Genomic DNA, 25,053 nt, shown 5'->3' with positions numbered 1-25,053 from the left:
GTCTATTTCTTTATCAACTCATCTCCATTCAATACTGACCTCCCTCGTTTTATAGAGGTGAATATGACACTGGCTTTAAAAACGCTTGTAGTACTAGTTACTTTAATTTGGTATCTCTTAAATATGTTTTCTTTTTATTTAGGACTATGGTAACCTACAATCCACACAATGTTCATAGCAGAATTATACTTCGGTTATAAAATGTCATTGCTTATTATAATGTTTTCCCGAGGTGGTAGGCTCATTGTATTAAGAGCACCAGGAGAATATTTTTGTAACTTCTTTCATATACATGATAATAACTTTTATATATAGAGTGCCTTTCCAAACCCAAGGAGGCTGTACTGTACATCATGTGTGACATGCTGCCAGTGTCTAGTCTGAGTTAGACGTCTAGCTTCAGAGATTCGGACATATTGCAGCTTCCTAAGGAGAGTGTCAGGGACATCCATGAATTCACTCGTGAATACTGACTGGAAAACATGAAAAGTAAAATCTAAAAATGAGGGGAAACAATTCTGTTGTAACGGATACACAGTTATACCACTCAATATCCTTCTCGTTATTTTTTGTCATAGTGTGTCTATATAAGTCCCTTGATGTTTTGTCCAGTTCACTACAGGTTAGTTGTCATATACACCTGTGCAATTAAAATGTGTATTGGCATGTATGCTGCTTAGACGCTAAGGAAATACCAAAAACCAACACAAAACAGCAGCAGAAACAAAGTTAAATATCAAAGTTAAAAAGGCAGCACAAGCAGTATGCAGTAAAAAAGCAGCAGTATGAGTCTGTGGTAGAAGTAGGATTCAACAATCTGACAGCCTGCAGGAAGAGGCTGTCTCTGAATCGAGAGGCTTGTGCCTTTATGCTCCTAGAACGCTTCCTAATACTAATAGCGTTTCCATGAAGCACTTAGCCCAGTACGGGGCTGCAGGGAGCCGGGCCCTAATCCGGCAGACAATGGACGCCAGGCAGGTTACACCCTGGATGGGCCACTGGAGTTCTGCAGGGTGCAGTCAGCACACGCCTTCCAAGCACAATATTTACATTCAAAGACGACTTCCTGCGCCCTTGTATAGCAGCAGCGGGACAGCAGGAGCGAAACCACAGGCTGTCTCGCCCTCCTGGGTTTGCATGTTGGACAGGTGGAACTTGGCTCACTGTGCCAAGTAACACTGAGCGTCTGGCCACTCCTTGCTCCAGGCAGCATACCAGAGTGCAAAAGAACAGTTTCCCTAGAAAGACCTGCGCTTTGTGTGAGAGTCACAACTGCTGCTTGGGTGGCAATGACATGGCTTCGATTGGACAGATCATCTTCTGGAGGTACTGTGTCCTTTACTTGGCTTTTACAAACTAGCCCTACTTCGACTGTATGAAAATAACACCTGATTCATCGCCTACAATAAAATACAATAAAACACAGAAAGTTACATTGTGCACATACAAGGATTTGCTTTTCAGGTTCTCTTTTGTTTCTAGACTAATTCTAATTGAAGTTGGTGTGATGTATAGATTTAATTTTTTTCGAAACATCATTCTTGTAAATAGGAAAGTTCTTTATTTTGTTATCTAATACAGGCTGAACTGTAGTCTTCATGTTTTCCCTGAGGTCAAACTGACATTTCTATTGTCGAAACGGCAGTCGTTTTGTTAAATAAGGGCAAGCAACAATCATTAAAAACAAACAAAACCTGATTGAAAGTAAACACAATTTCTGATACATTAGCATATATTAATAAACACTAAAAATATGACATTGTGATCTTGAATTCTGTTGAAAGCTAATAGACTACGTGGAGTTTGAAACACATCTTTGCCATTTCAAAATCTCATAAAACAATATTTAATTAACCATACTATTGCATGTGTTCAAAAGGAGAAACAAAACTGGCCCTTGGTGGAGTTTGTTAAACTGAATTGCTTTAAGTATCAAATTTACTGTATATTGTAATTGTTTTAGAATGCACTGTTAAGCTTTCAAACTTAAGTTTAGATGTTTATCAGACGATTATCACAAGTCACCTTTTTCACTCAATATCTGCCTGCTGTTTTTCTTCCAAACAAACTTGAAATGAGCAAGTTATCTCTGGGACTGGACTATACATGTTTCATTTCTTTTTTTAAAAATACCCACATCAGTTAAGAGCACATTTAATTTACAATGAGAACATGGGTGAGACATGAAGTCATACTGTATAGTCACACAGGCATCAAGTGTAAAATGTATATTAAATAGTACTTAGTGAGTTTTATTACATAAGAATTAAAAATAAATCTATACATACTCAAAAACAATTTTTTAGGAAATTTAGGAAATAACCCAGTGCTGTTCAGGTGCTACAAGTAAGCCTGTAACCATCTGGTTGAGCTCCAGCTGTGCTTGGTTAAGAGCTGAGTTGGAGTGAAACCGAGAAACACACTGACCCTCCAGGTCCAGGATAGACAGCCCTGTTCTGTAAGGTCTTCATGGAAGAGTGCTGTATTCAGAGTGCAAACACCATCCATATTTTGGAAAACAACTGCTATGCATAATCATGTCACCAGCATGTGAATAAAAAAAGTGACAAAACTTTCTCTCCTTTGGAATTAACCCATTTCAGCGGACAGGTTCACTCACAGAAAGAGATACAGTTTATATAATTAACAATTGTGTTGATTCTGAAGCTTGTCTAACTAGACTGACCACACTTTTCTCTCATCCACACCCCTATCTTGTTAAGCCTCTTGTGAAACCCACACTGTACAAAATGCTCTATAGCAACCGAAAATGCTAGTCTGTCAGGCACATGTGCTTCAGCAAAAATCAAACACAAGGCAGGGTGCCATTAAATGAAACACAAGAGCAATGCATTCGAGTGCAGGGAAGTGTTTGTTCACACACAGGTTTTCTGACATATTTGGTTCTTAAAGTATTATGATGCACATGTGGTACACTAAAGGATGGGTTTAAAGCAGATTCAAATTAGAAAGTTGTACAAAGTTATCACAATTCCCTGTGTTCTCTGCCTTGCTGCTATTATCTGTCATCTACTTTACAACCCCAAAATGATTGCGTCTAAATGATATGTATTATTGCATTTAAAGAAACTGTCACAAGCTCTCTGGGACAAATGATAAAATTCAAGACAAGCCAATGGCTCTTAGTAACTGGTCCTGCAAGTGACGAAGCATTAGCATGAACACTCAAGCTGATGTTCAACATTTTTGTCTAATTTTTGAATAATTTTGCATCACATCTGAATGTTTTGTATGTTGGATCATGAGATGACATGGAGAACACTTTTCAACAGGTATTACACAAGATCTAAGATCACAGAATGATGTAGAAACTTTACAAAATGTATTTACAAGTAGATTATTAGTCTGCTGTTTAACTTCATACCGTTTCAATGCATACTTTTCAGGTCCTTAAATGCATAAACTCAAAAACGTTACAGTTATTTTTTTTATTGTACAGTAGCCTCCAAGTGTATTTGAGTTCTTAATGCAAAGTAACAAAAATTTGATTGAGAAAGGAAAACACAGGTGTGCATCTTATTTATTCCACATGAATTAATTAAAAAATAATATAGTGAAAGGTGACAGAAAACAAGTACTACTGTAGATATATCTACAGCCTAGCTAAAAAATAACATCCATCCATTACCTGAACTATTTAATGCTCATAAGGGTCAGAGCAAACCAGACCTATCCTGCAGGCACAGGGCGCAAGGCAGGACTATGCACAATTTAGAGACAGTGGTAAATCTGCCATGTTAGAGCACTTATCTTCAGGAGACAGGTGGGAACGGGAGTACCTGGAGAAAATACGTTTGAAAACTGTGAGACGAACAAACTCCACACAGAAGGCACCCCAGTCTAGAATCGAACCCAGAATCCGGGGCTGTGAGACAGCCACACATCAGTTATATACAGTATAAATAGATTTATATACAAATGACTTAAATGTAGTGCCACTAGGTAAATGTGTTGAAAGTTAATGCTGCGTAATATCCAAAGTTCACGTCTGGTAGTTCCTGGATCCAAAGCTCAACCTGGCTTTCGGAGCTGACTTCATGGCCACTGGGTATTAAACTTGGGCAAACGCAAGAACGAACCGTCCGCTAAACGGGCATCTGCTCAAGACAGCGTCAGAGAGCTGGTCGTCCCAACTCTGCTGGGACATGTGTGGCAGGAGCTGCAGACAGAGCCCGGGGGAGCTCAACACTTGCTCAACACTCCTGCGGGAAGTGGCTCCTGGAGGAGTCAAAACTATTGATTAAATCTGAAAATCAGACCTTTAAAAATATACAGGACCAAGGTGTTCTATGTAAGTATACTGCACTATACGGGAAGTCTCTTTTTATTTCTATCACAAGCTCTTGTTTTGCACTTGGACTGTTCTGCTGAATCACCTTTTAGATCTGATTCATCAAGGCTGAGCAAAACTACGAAGGACATGCAGTACACATGCAGTGTTTCATCTACAGTAACGATTCTCCTTTTTTCACAGCATGATTGTTCTGATAGTCGTCATTGCTGGACTTATCATCTTCATCCTAGCCTTAGCATTTTCACGTGAGTATCCAATATTTCAAAAATTGAAGTACGATATTTATACAGTATATGTCATATACACATATAAAACCACTCTTAGAAGAAACCTTAAATGTAATTTTCACATATTCTTCACATTACATGATGTGAGTAACACATGGTTCCAAAATACATTACAAACATATGCAGCCTCCTGTGAGGCAAGACCTAGCCTTAAAAGGACACCAAATGTTCCTGTAAACGAAAATTAAATGGTACATTTATAAACTAGTTGTGTAGAAGCACAATTTTGGGGGAAATGCAATATTTATGTCATAGTTTACCTATAATTTAATTTTTAATATAATCTTAGCTCTGTGCTGAAGATACACTTAAGATATTCAATGTAATGTGTTCTCTAATGCTGATTTCGCACATCATGACAACAGCCAAAAACATTTCTGGAAAGATGCCAAGAACTGTGCTCAAATGTAAACTACAGGCTGTAAAAACCACAGAAAGCAAAATTCTAATGTAAGGGTGCAACAAAGACTTTAGTCAAAGATGAGTCATTTATTTTGCATTTCACGTGTATTTTGTTGCTTTTATTATAAAGCTGAGTGTCTGCTTTAACCACTCCCTTCAGCACAACAGGAATTCACTTACTTCGGTGTTTTCACAGATACTGCATCACCCTTAAAGTCGGTTCCACGCATTCAAAACAATACACCTTTCCTCTAGAAAAGGGTGCTGTAAGACTTGGGGACAGTGTTTATGTAACCAATGAATCTGATAATAGTGTAAGATTCATTTTTATTTGGTACATTTTGATTGAGGTAAAGTGAGGTAAGCTTTACTTTCTGGGTATCCTCAGCCCCTCCGAATCTTCTGCCCTCTCTGGAGACCTTCCACATTTTCAGCCCTTCATCCCTGTTGCTCCTACAAGCATCTTAATGACTGTACATTTTCCCATTTTCCACGATGCCTCCCTGTTTGTCTTCTCTTGTATCCAGTATCTTGGGATCCAGCTCTGAATTTCCTTGCTCTAACATTGACACATTCCTCTCGCCGTGTCCAGCGTATGGTTGTTTTCGCTGTTTTCAACTCCAGCAATAATGCTAAAAAGAGGTCTTTTCCTGTCTCTTCTTGCACTACTCAGCATGCCTCTTTCTGTGCTTATACAGTACGTTTATGTTGTGCTTTCTGAACCATTCCTGATTTTTTGCATCCAGGTTTCAATTCCAAATGTGGGGAAAAAGAGCACATACAGTATGAGCCAAAGAAGGCACCACCTTCAGGGCTGTAATTCATCTTCTGAAGTTTTCCATTCCATTTTTCCTCTTCTTAACATTTCATACACATATTTCACACGGGTTCTCATTGAATGGCAGTAATTGTTCCAAATATTCTTACCTTTTGAAATTTTAGATGTGAACATGTCAGTAAATTGCTGACATATCAGTTTATATCTGGTTACAAATTGGAACAAGCACAAGGTTTTCATTTTCCACAAAGATAGCTCGTTTCACCTTTAACTTTAAATTAAAACATATCTCGAGCTTGTGTGTGTCACGCCCTCTGCAGCCAGAGGGCGCTCCTTCTCTGTCCTGTCCCTAGTTTCCGGTCTGCTGTCCTTCCTGTCCCTCTCTTTCCCTTGGGCTATATATTTCCTGGTCTTGCACTCTGTCCTGGCTCAGCATTGATGTTTGGATGTCCTGAGACCCGCCTAGCACCAGGGCGCCCCACGTCCGCTCCCTGAGGGCATAGGTTTCTATACGGCATTCCTGAACTCTTTGCACTAATGAGCCCGGGCCTTTTTCCCGTCTCGCCGCTACGCATATGGGTCTTTTTCTGCTCTCCTGCTCCCCACGGTTAGTCCCTTTGGACGTCCGTGACAGTGTGCTCACTACTCACTCCAACTGTAATATTTCTTCAAACGGCTAAGCAAAGCTCGTGTGTTTCTTTTCTAGGAGCACAGCCTTCAACTGTGGGAAGTCCAAACCCATATCCAGTAGGCAACATTAACGATGCAGTAGTGCTGGGCTGCAAATTCAACCCATTGAATACAAACGGCAAAGGAGTCACACAAATTGCGATAACCTGGGAAAAGGAGGGCCTGACTGGTGTTGTCTACAAGTACGCCAACGCAGTCGGACAGCAGCAGACCCAGAACCCGGATTTCATAAACAGAGCCCAGCTGTTCCCAGATGTCATCTCCAATGGCAACGCATCACTGCTCCTGAGGAGTGTCCAGGTCAAGGACGAGGGACTGTACAAGTGTTCAGTCAGTGCATCCAATGGTCAGGGTGAAGTCAATATACATCTCCGGGTGGCTGGTATGAGCTCCTTCTGTTCACTTAGTCTGTACGTCAGTGTCTCTAGAATCAGTTACCCATGGATTTGGAATCTGACCATTTTCAGTTTAGTAGAAAAGGTCTGTCTACCACAGAAACCAGGCTACTGGGTAGGAGACTGCTCCTACCAGAGAGTCTTTGGTCATCAACATTTTCATCATGCATTGTCCCACAAGATGTATAGTGTTAATAAAAATGTGAAGTTCAGGGTTAGACTAAAACAATCACGTCATTTGATTTTCCAGAATTGTGCGCAGCCTAATAGATTTTTAATTAAAATAATAAAACAGCCCTGTTCAAATGTTTTTTTTTTTCATGCTACAGTACATAGTGCAGTGTTCTGCTGGCAGCTAAAGTGCAGTCTTTTCTGGGGGAGGAATCCAGCCCACACAGAACAGAACTCATAGGGTCAGACAGCTGAAGCCCAGGACGACCGGTTGTGCTGGCGTCCAACAAACAGAGCAGAACGTTGTACTGAGACTTCGGATTAAAAACACACGGGACAACAACAATGAAACCAGTGAATAAATAAACTCTTCTATGGGTATGTTTTATATTTCAGCTTATTCTTCTCCAACATTCACTACCCCAAATAAGACACTGAAGGCTGTGGCACAGAGGTGGTATCCCAGGCCGAGCGTTACCTGGACAAACTCTGAAGGAACCGATCTGAACGCGAGCACTAGTTTCATCAGCAACCCTGCCGGAATAGTTGAAGTGACGTCAGCGCTGACGAACTTTAATGTTTCTGACGTCCTCACCTGCACCATAGGGAACAGTCTAGTGAAATCCGTGTCTCAAGCAACGGTGACAGGTAAAGCATGATCGTGGCTCTCTGCATATCTGATATATTGTGTGTGTATTATCAGCTCATCCTTAGTGATGTGTTAAAGTGCAGTAGTTAGGTACGGAAGCGTTTTAGCGCCAACGAGAAACAAATCTCATTTATATGAGATAGTATTGCATTTATACGAGACAATTAATGAGTTTATACGAGAAAACGATTTCGTTTAAGCGCAAAAGTTAATTTGTGGACAATGTTGCCTACTATAGTAATGTATCACATTATATATGCAATAATATTGTCCCATGCAAAGTAGCATTGTGAAACTGCAGAGTCGGCAAAAACTCGGGTACAAGACATGTTTCTGCAGTTTCACATCAAGAAGAACATACGTTTGGAAAACAGTGTCATTTGTACTTGGCACAGAAACACGCGTTTAACCTGGGAATGGTTACTGACACGGTGATGTCCATGACAGAACACGTGCTCCCTTAGAGTATTTTTTTTCCAACAAGAGGAGTGTGACCATATCCTGCTGTTGATGAAGTCAATGCTACTTTGCACTTGACAATATTATTGCATATAGAATGCGATATATATTTATATAGTAGGCAACATTATTCTAAATTAACTTCTGTGTTTAAACGCAATAGTTGTCTCATATAAACGAGATACATTGTTTTTTTTCTGTGGCGCTAATAAGCTTCCGTAGGTAGGTAGCAGAACGTTAAATTTCTTCTAAACCCGATGTCTTCTTAGATTGAAATGGATACGTATGCGATATTACCATAGTTTACTAATAGTTTAAAGTCCCGATGACTGCTCCAATAACATGGCCCCATGAGATAATACTAATGCTGTATATACAATACTGTATCCTTTGCTTTACTGAAAATCCGCTATATTTGTATTTCCCCTCCCTGCAGACAGTGGTGTAAGAGACAGTACTTACTTCGTGTTCAGCAGTGCGGACCAACGCCCATTGGACCCTAAGTCTGCTGTAAGCTATGTTCTGCTTTGGATGTACTGGACTGTCTGTTGACTTGAATGTTGACCGACGCGAGTTCAAGAAGCTTCATCAACGCATATGAACTGATGCTGTGCGGGACGGGTTGAGGATTATTGTATTGTATCAGGATTAAAAAAAAAAGAATGATTCTCTTTCTCCCCGAAATAAGGACCTAGTTGGTAATGTTTCCATGCAAACAAGCCACCCCTGTTAAAGAAAACAGCGAAGATTCATGCGAGGAATTAAAAAAGCAGTGCGGATTGTGACCAGATAATAAGAATGGTAAATAACAGTGGTATTTGGAAGGTTTATTCAGGACAAACATGGAGGGAGGGCAGACCAAACTAGAACACCCCGAGGCCTCGAGATCGCTGTAGTAGGATGTTGTAGAATAGTTCAGTTACGTGTTCATGGACGAAAGCAAGTGTTCACTGGAAAGAGAGGAGCCTGTGGGTTTCCTGCAGCTGGGGCGGCAGTGGACGGGTGGGTCTGTGGGTGACGGTGTTGGCGTGCAGGAGGGACATCATAATACAGCCCTGTCGCCGTGTTTACTCTGCTGAGCCTGGGCAGGCACTTCGTGGTTACAGCAGTAAGCCCTGGCGGTTTCTCGGAGTTTACAAAAGTAACCAGAGCCAGCAATCATACGCGGGATGACACGCCCTGCCCCACTGCGCGGTAATACTACTTTTGAGTCGAAGACGTCAGAACGTGTTTCCAGTCTTTTGTGCTGTTTAGGTGCTCGTGTTTAAATATAATGGCCCGTGGTTTTTCTGCTATATACAGTCCTGTGCTCCAGTACTCTGTTGAAACTCAGACCTCCGATGTTAAACTTTTAATTATTTCGCTTTACGACGAAATGATTTATATTGTATCGTGTTATTGGTGATAATTTATTTGATGGACTCCTTTATCCATTCATATGCCGGGGCATGTTACTGGCGCCCAGCACTGTAATGTGAGTAAAGTTCAGTACTTCGCTCAAGGGTACAACAGAAGTGCCCCATCTAGTGCTGCATTTCAGAAACACTGCGATAACAAACAGTAGTGCACTAATCATCATACACATTCTATACGCGCCGTTTTACTAGAATCGTTTGTATATTTATACGAAAAGCCGAAGGCTCTACGAAGTATATATTGAAAATTATGTACAATTTAAATACTGTCAAAAAAACTGTTTAAATATACTGGATGGTTAAATGAAGACGTCACCGTGTTCATGTACATTTCGTTTATTCTCCTGCTTTTTACCCGTGTTTAGATAAGTATCAGAAATTCTACAGCCTTTGAAATACTCAACAATATTTGTCTGTATGCTAATTTAAAAAAACACAACACAATGTAACATGTTGTTTCATAATCTGTTAAAGTATTCCATTTGCCTGTACAGTGTAGTTGTAGTGTTTTAAAAGCTGCACACAATATTAGCAGCTATAAAAGTATTCTAAATATATGTCACCGATTAGTGACAGACTGACACTCATGTTATAACAAGAAGTGACATTATAAAATTAAAGTCCAATAAATATGTACTCCACGTTCCCTATTAAATATTGCCATTAAGGCATTACGTTTGAATAAATGTCCTTTGCACTTTTGTTTCGTCAGTTTCTCGAAATAAAATGTTTAACAGGTACCCTTCGTCGCTGTTGTCTTGAGTGTATCAAATTCAGAGAAATTTATTTTAGTTATCATAATGGAAAAAAACAACAACTTGAATTCTCCATTTTGTCAAACGAGTGTCTGAGCCAAAAATATATACTCTAATGGTTTTATAGATTCAATACATTTTTAATTAAGTATAATTAAATTTGTCTTGATTTTATAAGATTTTTGTTACCAGAATAGCGCTAAGCATTTTGAATGTGTAAAACTGGTCATCGGATCGAAGTTGTGGACTGAAAGTCTGCTCTCTACCGTGGTCTATCGATCCAGCAGGTGGGGACAGAGCATATTCCTCTAGGAAAAACTGTGGGAAGAGCTGTCTTTTCTGCTGCAAGTTATGCTGAACCGCGCCTCTCTCGCAAATGGCCTGTTCTGAGTGGAGAGGGGCGGTCCGGTCGGTGAACTGAGGTGTCCGAGTTAAAGAGAAGTGGCGAAAACGCTTGAAAAGTTTGGGATTTCATTATATACATATCTAATTATGTGAACTAGACGCAAAAAGTGCACGCAGTGATAAGGTTGTGGTGGGATGAAAGTTTAAAACTGTGCAGGAATTCGGTGTATCGTTGGGATTCAGACTCCCGTGCGCCGAGCTGCTCGGCTGCTGGAAGTGATCTTGGTGAAAGCAAGCTTTTGCTGTGTTGCTCTAGTGAGGCCGATTTATGTCTTTTGTAGTCACGTTTCTTGGAAAAAAAAAATCCTTGTAGCTGAACGGGGTTCGGAGCTGTGTTCGGACACTGTTGTTTGTGCCGCCACGGTAAGCGACCGAAGTCGCCGCAAGCTGTCGCATTTCAAGATGTCACTGAATGGCGAAAGGGAACTGGGGGGCGATCCGGTGAAGCCCCCCGTACTGGACCAGGGTACCGCCTCCAGGGCGAATGGACAGGCTGTCAACTCCAGGGCGGTGTGTTACGTGTGCAAGCACCTTTACAGTGACCCCAAAATCCTGCCCTGCCTGCACACTTTCTGCGCGGACTGCATCCGGCGACTGGAACCGGTTTCCGGGCCGGGGGTTCGGGGAGCGGAGGCGTCAGCCCCGGCCCGCCCGGGGGAGCGGCCCTCGGTCACCGTCCTGTGCCCGGTGTGCGACTCGGAAGCGCCCCTGCCGCCCGGCGGGGTGGACGGGCTGACTACAGACCACCTGGCCCTGAACGACGTTCTCCTAGAGAGCCTCCTGGACGAGAGCTGCGAGCTGGCGTGCGACCTGTGCGGCGAGGGGTCGGCCGAGAGGCGGTGCGGCGAGTGCAGCGCCAACCTGTGCGAGTTCTGCTGCCAGGCGCACAGGTGGGTGGCGCCTTGCGCTGGGCTGTGCCGGGGAGACGCGAAGTGCAGTTTAGAGATGACCTGGTTATCTAGGGTTGGATAAGGATCTGATTTTGTCGTTCTAAATGAAGCTCCTAATTGGCATTTCTTAACCTCTCCTGCAGTTTATTGAACGTGCGCTCTATCTGCCTCTCTGCCTTGGCAGTCCACACGGCGGACTCATGGGGTCTGAGGAGTCCGCCCGGTCGTGTCCGACCTGCGGTGGAAAGCATGGGGCCTTCTCGTTGGGGAGGTCCCAGGTGACCCCTGCCGGACTGGCGCGTGTCTGTCCCTGCAGGAGGCAGAAGAAGACCTCCTCCCACGCCGTGGTGCGTCTGCAGGACCTGCGGAGGAGCGGGCGGGTGGCGATGCCCGTGCTGTGCCCGCTGCACCCCGGCGAGGAGCTGAGGCTGTTCTGCGAGACGTGCGACCGGCCGCTGTGCCGCGAGTGCGTGGTGGCGGCCCACCGGGAGCACGCGTGTGACTACGCCGCCCACGTCCTCCCGCGGCACGGGGAGTACATCAGGCAGCTGGTGCGGCGCGTGCAGCCGCACGCCGGCCGGCTGGGGGAGGCCCTGCGCGGCGTGGAGCGGGCGCGCGAGGCGGTGCGGGCCCGGGCCGAGGACGTGGCCCGGGAGGTCCGCGCCTTCACGGAGGAGCACGTGCGGGCCGTGGAGAGGCACGGCCAGGAGCTGCTCCGGCGGCTGGAGGACACCCGCGTCCGGAAGAGCTCCCAGCTGCTCCTGCAGGGGGCGCAGCTGGGGCAGGCGCTGGCGGACGTGAGGGCGGCGGTGGACTTCGCCGAGCGCCTGCTGGCCAACGGCTCCGAGGCGGAGATCCTGGCGGCCAAGGGCGTGACGGTGCGGCGCCTGAGGAGGCTGGCGGAGCTGAGCTACAGCGTCCACCCTGTCGCCGCCGCCGACGACATCCGCTTCCTCCCCCAGGAGAGCGCCGGGCAGGACGGGCCCCACCCGCTGTTTGGCGTGATCAGCGTGAGGGCTGTGGATCCTCAGAAGTGCGTCATTCATGGGGAAGGTAGGAGGCGTTTTGTGAAATCCCTTGAAATGAACTCTTTCTGTTTTGTGAAATCCCTTGTTTGGCCCTTGGAAAATGAGGGGAGTTCACACAAATGACCCTCCAACCACAACAACATAGCAAAACTGGTTAGTGACCAGTGAGACATTTGCTTATTTTTGACCTGCTCAAGTACGTACCTCTTTGAGTAGTTCGAGTAGGTCGTGTCGTAGTTGCTGTAGGTGTTTCTAAGTAAAGTGAGGTAATAAGCAGGTAACATTCCTTGCTTTGATGGCCCTTTAATGAGAGTTTTTTTGTTCCTGTCTGATGTACAGTACATTCCAGAAAGTCCCTTTGATTCATGGGGTGTCTCAGTAAGGAAAGCCATCCAATTTTACCCTCATTGAATCACAAATCTGCATAGAGAGTAAAAAATTAAACATAAAAAATGTGCAAACAAGAGGAGCCATGTGACTCTCAAGCTTATTTTGGTAGGATGTGACTTTGGCAACTTGTCTGTGTCACTGTATCCAGATTCTCACAAGACTATAGAGTTTGTATCAGAGGTTTGTGATGAAAGTCAGATCCTAATTTCACTGGTTTCCTACATATATAAGTCCCACACCTGTGACTTTGGTCACACATCCCCCCTGCCTCCCCACCTACACCCTCAGCAGCTCCCCAGCTCAGTCCTCGCTATAGAGAGGGGGGTGTGGGCAGCCTGTCCTCACAGCTAGACTGCATTCGCTCAGCTAGGTGAGTCACGCCAAATCCCCTCTGCACCTTTCATCCCTCTGTCCTTTTCATTAGGAGGGAATTGAGCTGCTGAAATGTTTAAAAAAGTTTGTGCTCAATGTTAAGGCACTTTTAAATGAAGGTGATAGAGTTGATGTTGTCTGTACTTTTGATTAGTTTGGAAGCTAGGATTGGGTTCCTTTGTAGTGCTCTGTGTTCAAGACTAAAGTTTCTTTAATTTTAATTTTATAAGACTTCTGTTTAAGCCTTGGACTGTAACTGGTAACTCTTCTTTAGACTGATTTCAGACCAGCAATAGCTTTTTTGTAATGTGCTGATCGAATTTGTGAGCGGTATACTTAATGAGCTCTTTCTAGTCTAACGTGCTATTTTACCTTATCATCCCCTGATTTAAATTCTGCTCATCGAACTATATATCCAAATATTGTTAGCGTTTTTTATTGAGTCCACATATTATCTAGAAAATTGTATGTGAACAGAAATGGATAAATCTTTTTCTACAAGTAGTTTCTTTAAGATCCGTTTTTTTGCTACCTGTTTGTAATACTCTGCAGTTATCTCTGCAAATGCCATCTATCACATGAAACACTCTGCAAATATCATCTGTCAGATGTTTACCAAGTCTTTAATTAATTTTGCGGTCAAAAAGATTCACTTTGCAGCTTCTACAATGCTTATTAATGTTGCTTTCATTGGTTTCAATTAGGGCCTAAAAACAGATCTCTGTGGTACATCACCCTAATTTAAGCACTTATCCTTGTTTTAGATAGCCTGACCTGTAAATCAAATTTACTGGTCTATAATTACTCAGTTCATTTTAGCATCATTTTATAGATGTGCGCAACACAAATAATTTTACAGTCCGTGGGGTTAACAGTGTTTCCAGTAACTTTACTGCCTCTTGTTATTTTTTGTTATATCAAGGGCTTTTCTTGTCTGGATAATTCTCACTTTAAAGAATAAAGAAAACATTCACACAGGAAAGCGTATAAGGTAGGCCTTTGAGGGAAACAACATCTTCCCTTCCAGTCCAGATTAGTTCAGCTCAGTGCCGGGAGCTGGGAGCTGGGAGGTGTGGGTCAGGGAGGCCGGAAGCCGGCCCCTGCCTTGCAGACTCTCGGTCTTGAGACGGGCTGCTCCTCCTCTCCCAGCGCTGCAGGCCGGCCGGCAGGAGCAGCCCGGACACTTCGCCCTGGTCTGCAGGGACGCGGCGGGGGAGCCGGTGAGCAAAGGAGGGGAAAACGTGCAGGTCAGCATCGTCCACACCGAGAGGAAGGACTGGTGAGTTTCGGGAGAGAGGAGACAGCGAACACACCGCGCCTTGGTGCCTCACGTGATTCTCCTGGCAGTCCGGGCTTCAGAGGCTTTCCCGGGGATTAAGTAAGCCAGGGAGCTTGAGCCCGGCTTTACACTCTGAGCTTGAGCCTCTGTGCACTTTGTGCTGTGAGAAAGGACATGATATTGCATCTTGAGTCCAGTCATTTATTCTATTCTGCACATCCCAGATCTTCACATGGATTTTGGATGTTTATGATTCTCTGTATGTGCGTGCTTTTGATCACTGGGAAGTCACATTTCTTTGTTTTCACCTAAGTGCCATAAAGGCTGCAGTAGTGGACAATAACGATGGATCGTACCATGTGTCCTACACCCCTGTGGAGGCGGGGGCCTACAGTGTTTGGGTGCGTGTGAAGGGACAGCATGTCAAGGTAATGTGTGTTCAGGGCGTGTAAAATATCCTCTTCTGCCTGCACTGCACATCTAGATTCACTTCAGACTTACTGTTTCAGACAATCCGTGTGATGTCTGTAACAAACATTGTAGTAGCACATTATTGCACTGGTTTGCTCTTGTGCTAAGTTGGTACTCCAATTTTGACACTTTCCCTTATATTACTCAATCACTCCTTTTATTGCTATTTTTGGAGTGCCACTTTTCTAAAAATGCGCACGATTTCTGCAATACTCGTCTGTTGCCCCTGCACTATACACAATACTCTTGCTCGGCTTCACTGTGTGCTGTGTGATAGGAGCTGCCGCGGGGGACGGGGGCACGCGCTCAGCAGGCTGTGTTCTGTGTTTCCAGGGCTCTCCCTTCGTGCTGCTGGTGAAGAGCAAGGCTCGCCGACACCGCGGCACCTTCCACTGCTGCACCTTCTGCTCCAGCGGGGGGCGCAAGGAGGCCCGCTGTGGCTGTGGGGGGACGATGCCAGGTCAGTAGGCCGCAGCCAGGGGAGCCTCGTGTTCCTACTGCTACCGAGAGAGGGGATCAACAGGCAGGGCTTCCCTCTCTGTGTGCGGTCTAGATGTCTGCTCCAGTCTCTCAAGCCTGGCAGTAAATAAAGCTCTGTAATGTAAAGCAATCTCTGCAAACTTTGACCTCTTAAAAAAACATCAGACTGTCTGAATAGCAGAAAGATTGAGAGTTAATAAGTCAGTCAAGAATGAGATTTTCATTTGTTACAGGTAAGAATCAGAGGGTGGTTCCTCTTTATCCCTGAGTATCAGTGAGCCTTATCAGTGGTGAAAGGATTTAATTGTGTTCTTACTAGTGACCAAACAAAAAACTACCCAGTGTGCACTAATCTGGGTGTGTGACCTCCCTCAAGGATGGGAGTGAGGTGTGGGTGTGGCTGTGACATTTCTTATCATTTAAATCAGACATTTATATTGCTGATTGATCCATAACTGCACAGCAGTCTAGAATGATACCTGTTCTATTTAGCCCTGTGTCATTAACGTCAGGTGTTTTCATTACCCAGCCTATATCTGGAGTACTGATCACTTTCTTTTCAAATTTAGTTTGTTTCATTGCAGAACGTCCTACAGTGTATGTGCTGACAAAAAAAAAGTCTCTTGTTTGCTATTGAACAGAGAACTTAGGAGAGCGAGTGAGTGAAACCTTTAATAATTTTCTTTGCTTGCATTATTGAAAGTGCCCTGAAATTGCCAGTCAGCATGTAGAGTTAGAGTGAATTGTGTGACTTAAAATGTTCGATAGCTCTTGTGATGTTTCATGTGATGCGGGAGTGCGGAGCTGCATCAGTGTGCTCGTGGCTGGGGATGCAGGGGATGATTCCATGCTGAAAGGCAATAAGAGGAACTGATGTGGCTGCCGTGGCTCAAACATCATGTCTGCTTTTCAGTGTGGAATTACCTTGTCCTTATTCCTCTGTATTACAAATTGAAGACTTTACATAGTATTTCACACATCGGCAGCATTTATCTGTTTGTGCACCTTTTCTCTGAGAAGAAAGGGGGCTCATGTTGTTCAGCGTGGGTATCGCCGGAGAATGTGATTGTTGCAGCTGTGCCTGGGCCGGCTGAGCTCAGCAGCTGCGTGTGGGCTCTCGTCCCTTCAGGGGGGTACCAAGGCTGTGGCCACGGACACGCGGGGCACCCCGGGAAGCCCCACTGGTCCTGCTGCGGAAGTGGAAGTGAGGACTCCGAGTGTTTGGGCCTCGGTGCCGGGACAGGCTCGCCTCGCGGTCTCTTCAGAACCGTGGCCCTCTGAGGGGACCAGCGTGAGCCTCGCCTCTTCTTCCACAGACCCAGAATGCTCCAGAATGGCACGAAGGGAAGACCTGGTGTATCACCGGTGTTCCGTTCTGCATTGAATGAATTTCACATTAGCCAAAAGTCACAGATCTGTCTCGTCTAAAGTCAACTTCACAGTAAGTCCCCCACGTTCAGACGAAGCTCAGACCAGCTGCAGAAAGCACGGTCCGTGGGCAGTTTCTCAAAGTTCACATTGCAGACTGTTCATTGCGCTTGGAGAAGGTTTGGATCTGCAAATAATCTGTCCGCATCTCATCAAAAGAGAAGGCTTTTAAACGAGCTGTTTCATTTTCAAGCCAAGAGCTGCCATGTGATGCATATTTATAAAAGTGTGTCACTGCTTTTTCTTGACTTCACACCTCTGTTCTCATTTTGGAGAATTGTCCCTTCTGTTTGTTATAGGAGTATTATGATTATACTGACCTATGTATTTTATTCTAATTAATCTGTGCAGAAATCATCCTTTGTTCTTGTGGCACAATTACTGACAATCTTGATATACATTTGATATATTTTTATTTTGATACTAATATTATCTGTTGTTGTTTTTTTTTTAAATTAATTTACGGGGTTCATTTTCTGCAAGGATGTAAGTTTCCAAAGTGTTATTGTCCATGACACTGAATAGAAAATAATGTTAGGTTTTTTTAATCATTTTGCTGTGATATTAAAGGAGTGAGCATGTATTATTACAATGAAAATATGAATTAATGGTGTATTATTTTTGTGTCACTTAAACTGACTTGTGTGAAAGGAAGAAATGAACTAGCCCCGAGCAGATGGAGTATTTCTGATTGATGTGATTGATTTCCAGGTTGCAGACAAATTGACTCTAGAAATGTGAATTTTATTTCAGTAGGCATGTCTTGTTATTTGCTATGTTAAAGCCTCCGACGCGGTAAATTCTGCTCTTGGGGAAAGAAGCTGCAATTTGTCTCTGCTTAGTGAGCCATCCTGTAGAGAACCTCTCTTCCTCGAGCTGAAACCCAGGCGGAGAGATTCCGATTCCCAGCGGGAGCTTCCCAGCACAGTTAGTATCTCCCGGTATCCGGGCGAGTCCTGGATTGCACCTGCTGCGAGGGAAGAGGGGAGGAGCCGCTGGAGGCGGAAACAAGAGGCCAGGTCGCTACGGTCCGGCTTTCCGAACAGCCGTGTCGGTCCTGGAAGTGTCCGCCCGGAGCGGCGCCAAACAAGCCTCGTCAGTGTGTCTTTGTCAGAGAAAATGTCGTGTCTGTCCCTCTGGTATGTTGGTCTGCACAAAGACACTCGGCGAATGTGTTGGGTTTTTGTGCCTTGTTTAACACGTTTAAAACGTCTTCGAAAAGGTCATCGAGCGCTTGCTCTTCTGCCTCCCTCTGTGTTAATGCAATGCTGCTGTTAAATTAAGGCACTGTGACCGAGTCTCAAACAGCGTTTTGGTGCTGCAACATTTTTATATATTGTTTCAAATTGATATTCGTTTCAATTTTTTTAATTTTTAACAAGACTGCAGAACTGTAATATTAGAATACCAAAGGCTGTTTAACTGTGTAATTAAAATGGACCTGCGGTAAGAGGTATGAGGTTATTGTGTCATCAATATCTAAAGGAAAATGTTTAATTCACTATTTAGAAGGCTTAGCACAGAAGTGTTTTTGTCTGTATGTGCACTGGAAAGTTATTTTTGCAATCTTGTTTTACTGACGTACCTGACATGCTGGTTGTGAATTATTAGGTTGTTTTGTGTTACATATGAAATTGCTTTAACATGGTCATTGACTGTTTTCTGCGTTAAAAATACCCTTCTGTGTCTGCCAAGTGTCTGCACAGGGATCTACATGCAGTTAAACTGTTCGGAGTGGCCGGGTGGGTGTTGCCTTAATGCTTGTTTTTTTCACTTGTAAGAACATAAGAAGGATTGCAAATGAGAAGAAGCCATTTGGGCCATCTAGTGTGCTTCTTAGTAGATCAGAAAAGACACATTTTCTGATCTACTAAGAAAAGACAAATGCGAAAGACAAATTTAAAAGACAAATTCCTAATACAAGAAACTGTATGTGGCCGATAAAGTGATCTTATCTCCTATCTTATCATAGCTTAGTGGCTCATTCAAGGATCACCTCCAGTGGCTTCTGAAAGAAGACGGCACCAGCAGCTTTTGCAGGCTTCTGCCATGTGGCCGAGTTGCTTGTTCATGCCCTCACCTCCCCATGAATCACGAAGTGTTGCCTGTTCTAGGCTTTCAAAGTACCTCCTCGTAGTATCCTCTTGTGCCTTCTGGTTCTCCTTCATTCTGAAGATGCTCACTGGGCCAACTCTTTCTTCATTGTCAATACTGTGACATTGGGAAATAGGGCTTCTACTCATTTTTTTTTATTACTAGTGCAATTGTTCCAGTAGAATCCAAAGATTGTACTGTTTTTGAATACCTCTTGAAAGCATCAGTTGCATTAGAATATTGCTCATTCCTTTAACCCTGGAGTGTGTCTGGGTGCTCTTGTCTGGACTAATTCCAGAGGAACACTCTTTTATAACAGGGTGATTAAAATTGCACAAAGTACTCTCAATCAGGTCTAAGTACTGTATTTTGCCATTTTAACATAACTTCCTTTGGTTTAAATGATGTGCTATCAACTGTCCTGACATATTGTTTGCCTTTTTTATTGCTTCCCCACGTTATCTGTAAGATGTAAATCCTGTGTGTCCTATAAACACGTAAGCCTAAACTTTGAAGACTCATGCGATGAGGGATAATGTTGATGGGTTTTTGGCTTGAATAGTGTTTGATCTGAAGTAGACTTGAAGCAATCTTACAGTGTATCTAAAACACCACTGAAGACATGGACTTCTTCTAGATGCTGGTTGACCACCCTATATTGAGTCTTTTGGATTGAGCTTTTCTCTAGATCATTACAAACAGACCACCTGAGCGAAAATAATATATTTATTATCATTAATGTTGGTCTGTGTTCATTATGAACAACAATGCTAACTATAAATATAAATCTGAAACAGGATTGTACTCTATAAACAGTCATGATGAAGCTTAATTAAACAAGCTTGAAGAGTCAATGATCGTTTCTTGCAATAAATCTTTCACATCTTATAAAATCTTGCATTAATGCATTAAGTATATGATGAAATTTAAGTGTTTTTGAATAATACAGATTTTCAGTAATCGTCTGGTAATCAAGATTTTATTGTCTGCCACTATAAGGTGTACCTCCTCTGACAGACACTAGATGTCAGTCTATCACAGGAAGTAATTTCCGGACGTCCCATTTTATGATGAAACAAAATCATGAGAATCATTTTCACAAGAAAAGGTAAATATATCAGACTTAGTTTTGGTCTTTTCTTAAATTTAGAAAAGCAGCTCTGCTCTTCTAATATGGTCCATGTATAGTAATGTATCAGAACTGATGTGTAATACGAGCCACATTGTCATCAGTTCAAACTACCGTTGTCTTGTCAGCAATGCTTCGTTCCAGTATGACTCCAGACAGTCTGTGGCGGCGCTTGGGTACAGTACAGGCTGAAGCATAATTTTGTTTTCAAAACAGAAAACTTTATTATTTTAGGAAATGCAGCCAGTGCATTATATTTATGTATTGGATTTTTTGTTTTGATGGTTTTAGGGTGGGCGGGGGAATTAGCTGTCTTGAAATTGAAGGTGTCATATTTGTGTGGACAATCATATTTAGAGCACACTAATTACTTTGTTCCTGTAAACCTGTCTACCTTTTATACTGCTTTCCTAACACGTCTTCAAGGGCTTTGTAATTCGACCTGTTTCACCGATTTCTCCAACCCAATCCTTCATTTGCATAACAGATAAAGGAAGCTAAACAGGGTCTTTGTTGTGTCTTGGTAACTACAGCATTTTCTCAATGAAAACACATTTTTTTTTCTTCGTAGCTAGACGGCACACGTACAAACTCCTCTCCTGTTTCCTCGTCTCAGTTCAGCAAATCATTAAAAATCCACATGGGTCCTGGTGCTGGAGTCCACAGCTAGAACTAGGAAATCTACCGGATGGGATCTGGCTGCCAAATTAAAGGTGTTTTGAAAGAATAAAGCATTTCAAATGAAGATCATACAAAACTTTGGAGTTAACTGATAGTGCAAGCAGCACAGGTGCACTAGTTGGATGGGACTTTCTTTTTGGTGTTTTTGCCGAAACTGCTAATGAAACCCCGGTACTGTTGGAAACTACTGTATGTTTCTGACTCAGTATTTTGGCTTATTTCTTCCCGGCTGGCACAAGTTTAACTTCCCACCAGGTGGTTATCAGTTACTGCCAGCTGCATTGCACACACTTTTTTTGGATTTCAGAACTGTATTTCAGGAAAGTCTACCCAGATTCTAAACAAAGCTGACTTCCTGTCTTTGATTAATTCCTTGTTGACTTATTAATTAAAATAAATGTTCTTGAAGGTGCGCAGAATAAAGCATTTACTTTAAATCTGCACTATACCTATTTAACCTGCACAAGAAAAAAAAAAAGAATGTACTGTAGCTTTATGAAGAGATTCTTATTTTTTAAAGCAAAGGTATACCGACTGTGTTCCAGTATTGCATGTTTAATGTGCTTTTATCAGTGGTTAAAAATATTTTAAATCCTGCATTTATAGAATTGTTTCTATTTTAAGACGCTAAACCATACATTTTATCACCAAACCAGATGCATGCAATCTTACTGTTCTTTTGGGCACTGAGCATGTCTTAGTTATTTGATTCTTTATAGCATCATGGACTCTATACAGTAGATTCCTTGAGTTTTTAGATTGTTTGTGAAAATCATACCTTCCTTTTCACACAATCAGTGTTGGTAGGTTAGTATACTGAGGTCACTTCATTGCACATTGATATTAAGCACATTAACACAGTGTTTCGCTTGGGGGTGTAGGATCGTGCACAAGTGAAAGTCACTAAAATACTACTGAGTTCTGTGACAAACATTTTGTGTCACGTTAATGAAGTTGTCAGTATCTGATTAAAATCATAATCAGAATCAGATTTTTTTGTGTACGATCTATGTGACACAATTTATATACTTTATGATTTATCTTCATGTAAAATGCTTTTTTGTTGAAATTTGCTCTGTGCAGTTTAGAGATCATCCAAAACCATCCTTTTTGATAATGGATGATAATAAACTAGCAGGTCAGAAAATCACCCAAGCATAAGACAAACATGCTCTGTTTATTCTCCAGCACAGCTCTGGTGATAGAGTAATGAATCAGGCTAATGACATGACAGACAGGAAAAAAATATTTATTAACAAAGTAACACAACCATGCAACCAAATATTAAATACAACTATTTACAATATATGTGTTCTGGAGACCTGTATCCTACAGAATCTAGAAAATCCAGAATTATATCCCTGTACTCTAAATACAATATGAAACATCTTAACAGGTCAAAAAGAAAATAAATACCTTTGTCCTAATATAAATGGTTACTACTCAGGACTAAATCTCCCTTCCTGTGACATGGATGCCCAAAAACACATGGAAATTAATTCTACATTTAGAATTCCATATTCTAAAACATATATCTCCAAACTAGGGGAGAACGTTTTTAGCCTGAGGATTCCACAACATAGGAAATCAGGCATTTTCTCAAATAAATAAGCCAGCAAGCTCTCTATATTAATGTTATATATAAACACCCTGCCTGTCATAAAGATAGAAGTGTAAAACTTTCTGAAACACAACAGATGTCATACGAATAACACAGGGCCATAGATACTGACCAGGGTATCTGTTACACATCGTGTTGGGTTTAGAGTCTCAAACCCAGTTCCTGAAAGGCCCAGTATCAAAAGACGGTGTGTTTCTGTTCCGCTCACATTGATCTAATTAATTAATTAGCAGCATAATTGTAATATTTCAAACCAGGCTTTGATGTGATTTATAAATTATTGTACCTTTGGAGGTTACGATTTGTGTAACCAATTGTAATGGACCGTAAGAAATAGCCAATATTTGTCTCTCATTTTGGAAAATCCATCCATCCATTTTCTTACCACTTTATCAAATACAGGGTTGCTGGGAATCTGGAGTCTTTCCCCAGGCAATGGGCAAAAGGCAGGATACATCCTGGATGGGATGCCAGTCCATAGTAGGGAACACACAGTCACAAATGTACACACTCACACCAGGGCCAATTTTCCACACTCCACACTGACAGCACCCCAGCACCAGAATAGAACCCAGGGCCCTGGCGCTGTGAGGCAGTAAGGAATAAACCTTTACTAGTTCCTTTGCATCCTACGCATGCTGACGCAGCTCCCTACTTCTAACCATAATTATGTTAACTGTTTACTGCTCAGGCTGGAATAAAATCAGAAGACACAAGGTCCTCCAAAATGGGATCGTCACTTTAAAAATGTCTGGAAATCTGTACAATCTACATTTTAGTTTTTATTATATGGTTCTACATTCGTTTCTGAATTTGATTAGGAAAATCCAAAAATTTGCATTGCATATTCAAACATTTCATATAACCACATTTATGTGTGGAAAGTCCTCTAAAAATGTCATGTGCTGGCCCTTGTAAATTACAGTTCATTCCACTTAGTCCTAATGTTGAAGGCCTTGAACATAACAGGAGGGGAATTATGTATTATGTGCTGCATTTATATGAAAGTAAATTGAATTGTTAAGCTGGTCTGCCTTTAATAGCTGTCAAGGGAACAGATCGTAAAATTGAGTCTATTAGAAATGAGGTTAATTTCCCTCTTTTCCCCTTCGAGGCCCAGATCACTGTGCATGTGAAAAATAGGAAGTTTTTCTAGATCGTCATCCCTGGTGTATCGCCCTACATTAATAACTTTCACATGCTTGGAGGACATTGGTAACTGTTAGGACAGACAAACTGTGGAGGTCAGAGTTATTCAACCGAGTCCCTGCTAATGCCAAAGTAATTCTTTTCTTCCTTTATTTCATTACTTTTTGAGAAATGTCAAGGTGGTTCATTCCGTCTTCAAAATGCTGTTGCTGTTAGACTTTTGCCTCGCATGGACCTTTTCCCACCTCCTGTGCCACATTTTGTTCACTTCCATCTTTTGCTCCACCTGCCTTAGTTTTCCATGCTTGGAAAACTCAGACACTCAAACACTGGAGTTCTAGAGCACTTAGGTTTCTGTACTCCAGTAGAACATGTGTTCCTTCCCCATGTGTTTTGAATTGGCTATAGAGGTGTGGCTTGCATGTCCCAGGAATCCTGGGAGCAGGATCTGATGGGCGTAGGCCCCTGGTAGGTTTTACATGTACCAGGCTGTCCAGTTTTGGGTGCAAACAACTCCATCCCATAAGAAAAGCACCTAGTTACCGAACCAATGTCAAATTATACCTCCTCTAGGGATCTAACTTGGGACACCGGCCAGGGGCCCAAATCAGCAGTTTATCTTGGCACATGACTGCACAAAGACAGCACAGGTTACCAACATCTTTCATCGGTGATGCCATTGGTGACAAGCTGGGGCAAGAGCAAGGGGTTCCACAAGGTCAGAAGGTATATAAACCAGATATTCATTCTGTGCAACATCATAGAACGAGATCTTGGATTAATCTTATCAGTCCACGTCAGATTCACGTACTTCAATAAGGCCAAACAGCATGACATCTTTGACTTAAGGGATGAGTCCACTCCCCCTGTCACTGCCTCAGCATCTGCTGTGCTCACAGAGACACTGTAACTGTAACTGAACCATGTGTGGAATATGTATACTAACAGGCTTTTGATGTTTTTTGTAGTAGATGTATCCATTTTACCACTAAAACTTAAATACTCTTTAGCTGTAACCGCTGTACTCTTGACGGCACTTGTACTCAAGTACATGCTAACAAGTTACAAGTTATTGAAACTGTACTCATGCCTTGTACTTGCCTTTAGTCTCAACAGAGAATTGGTACTCGAGTCCATTTTCTCATTCCTGGTCCTTGGGCTGACATCAACAGAGATTCCTGAGTTAATCAGTTCATTAGAACAGGCACAGCAGATCTGACACATTTACTAAAAACTACCATTTTTCAAGGTTGGACAGCACTATGCATCAGAGACAGATGGCCATTGGCCATCACCTTTATACACGGTATGGGGTTCTGT

At 42.6% G+C, this 25,053-nt stretch overlaps 2 protein-coding genes across 14 annotated transcripts; both read left to right on the top strand.

Annotated features, from left to right (window-relative positions):
* Positions 1-1,047: 1,047 nt before the first annotated feature.
* vtcn1 (V-set domain containing T cell activation inhibitor 1) lies at positions 1,048-8,713 on the top strand. The gene is made up of 5 exons (XM_006639365.3): positions 1,048-1,326; positions 4,496-4,560; positions 6,489-6,854; positions 7,435-7,686; positions 8,583-8,713. The coding sequence occupies exons 1-5, from the start codon at positions 1,295-1,297 to the stop codon at positions 8,696-8,698; spliced, it is 831 nt and encodes a 276-aa protein (XP_006639428.2). The 5' UTR covers positions 1,048-1,294; the 3' UTR covers positions 8,699-8,713.
* A 541-nt stretch (positions 8,714-9,254) lies between these two features.
* trim45 (tripartite motif containing 45) lies at positions 9,255-21,027 on the top strand. 13 transcript variants are annotated; one of them, XM_069178955.1, is made up of 10 exons: positions 9,255-9,340; positions 10,604-11,611; positions 11,928-12,664; positions 14,551-14,680; positions 14,994-15,108; positions 15,485-15,611; positions 16,761-16,835; positions 16,948-17,072; positions 17,936-20,261; positions 20,854-21,027. In XM_069178955.1, the coding sequence occupies exons 2-8, from the start codon at positions 11,124-11,126 to the stop codon at positions 17,013-17,015; spliced, it is 1,740 nt and encodes a 579-aa protein (XP_069035056.1). In that variant the 5' UTR covers positions 9,255-9,340; positions 10,604-11,123; the 3' UTR covers positions 17,016-17,072; positions 17,936-20,261; positions 20,854-21,027. The 13 variants fall into 13 exon arrangements, with proteins under 13 accessions (XP_069035056.1, XP_069035055.1, XP_069035054.1 ...); XM_069178954.1 differs by having other exon boundaries at positions 17,902-20,261; XM_069178953.1 differs by having other exon boundaries at positions 17,844-20,261.
* Positions 21,028-25,053: the final 4,026 nt, after the last annotated feature.

This window comes from Lepisosteus oculatus, chromosome 15 (assembly GCF_040954835.1).
Source record: "Lepisosteus oculatus isolate fLepOcu1 chromosome 15, fLepOcu1.hap2, whole genome shotgun sequence".
NCBI lineage: Eukaryota > Metazoa > Chordata > Actinopteri > Semionotiformes > Lepisosteidae > Lepisosteus > Lepisosteus oculatus.
The sequence above is the reverse complement of the archived record's forward strand: the minus strand, read 5'-3'. Positions and strand labels throughout refer to the sequence as shown.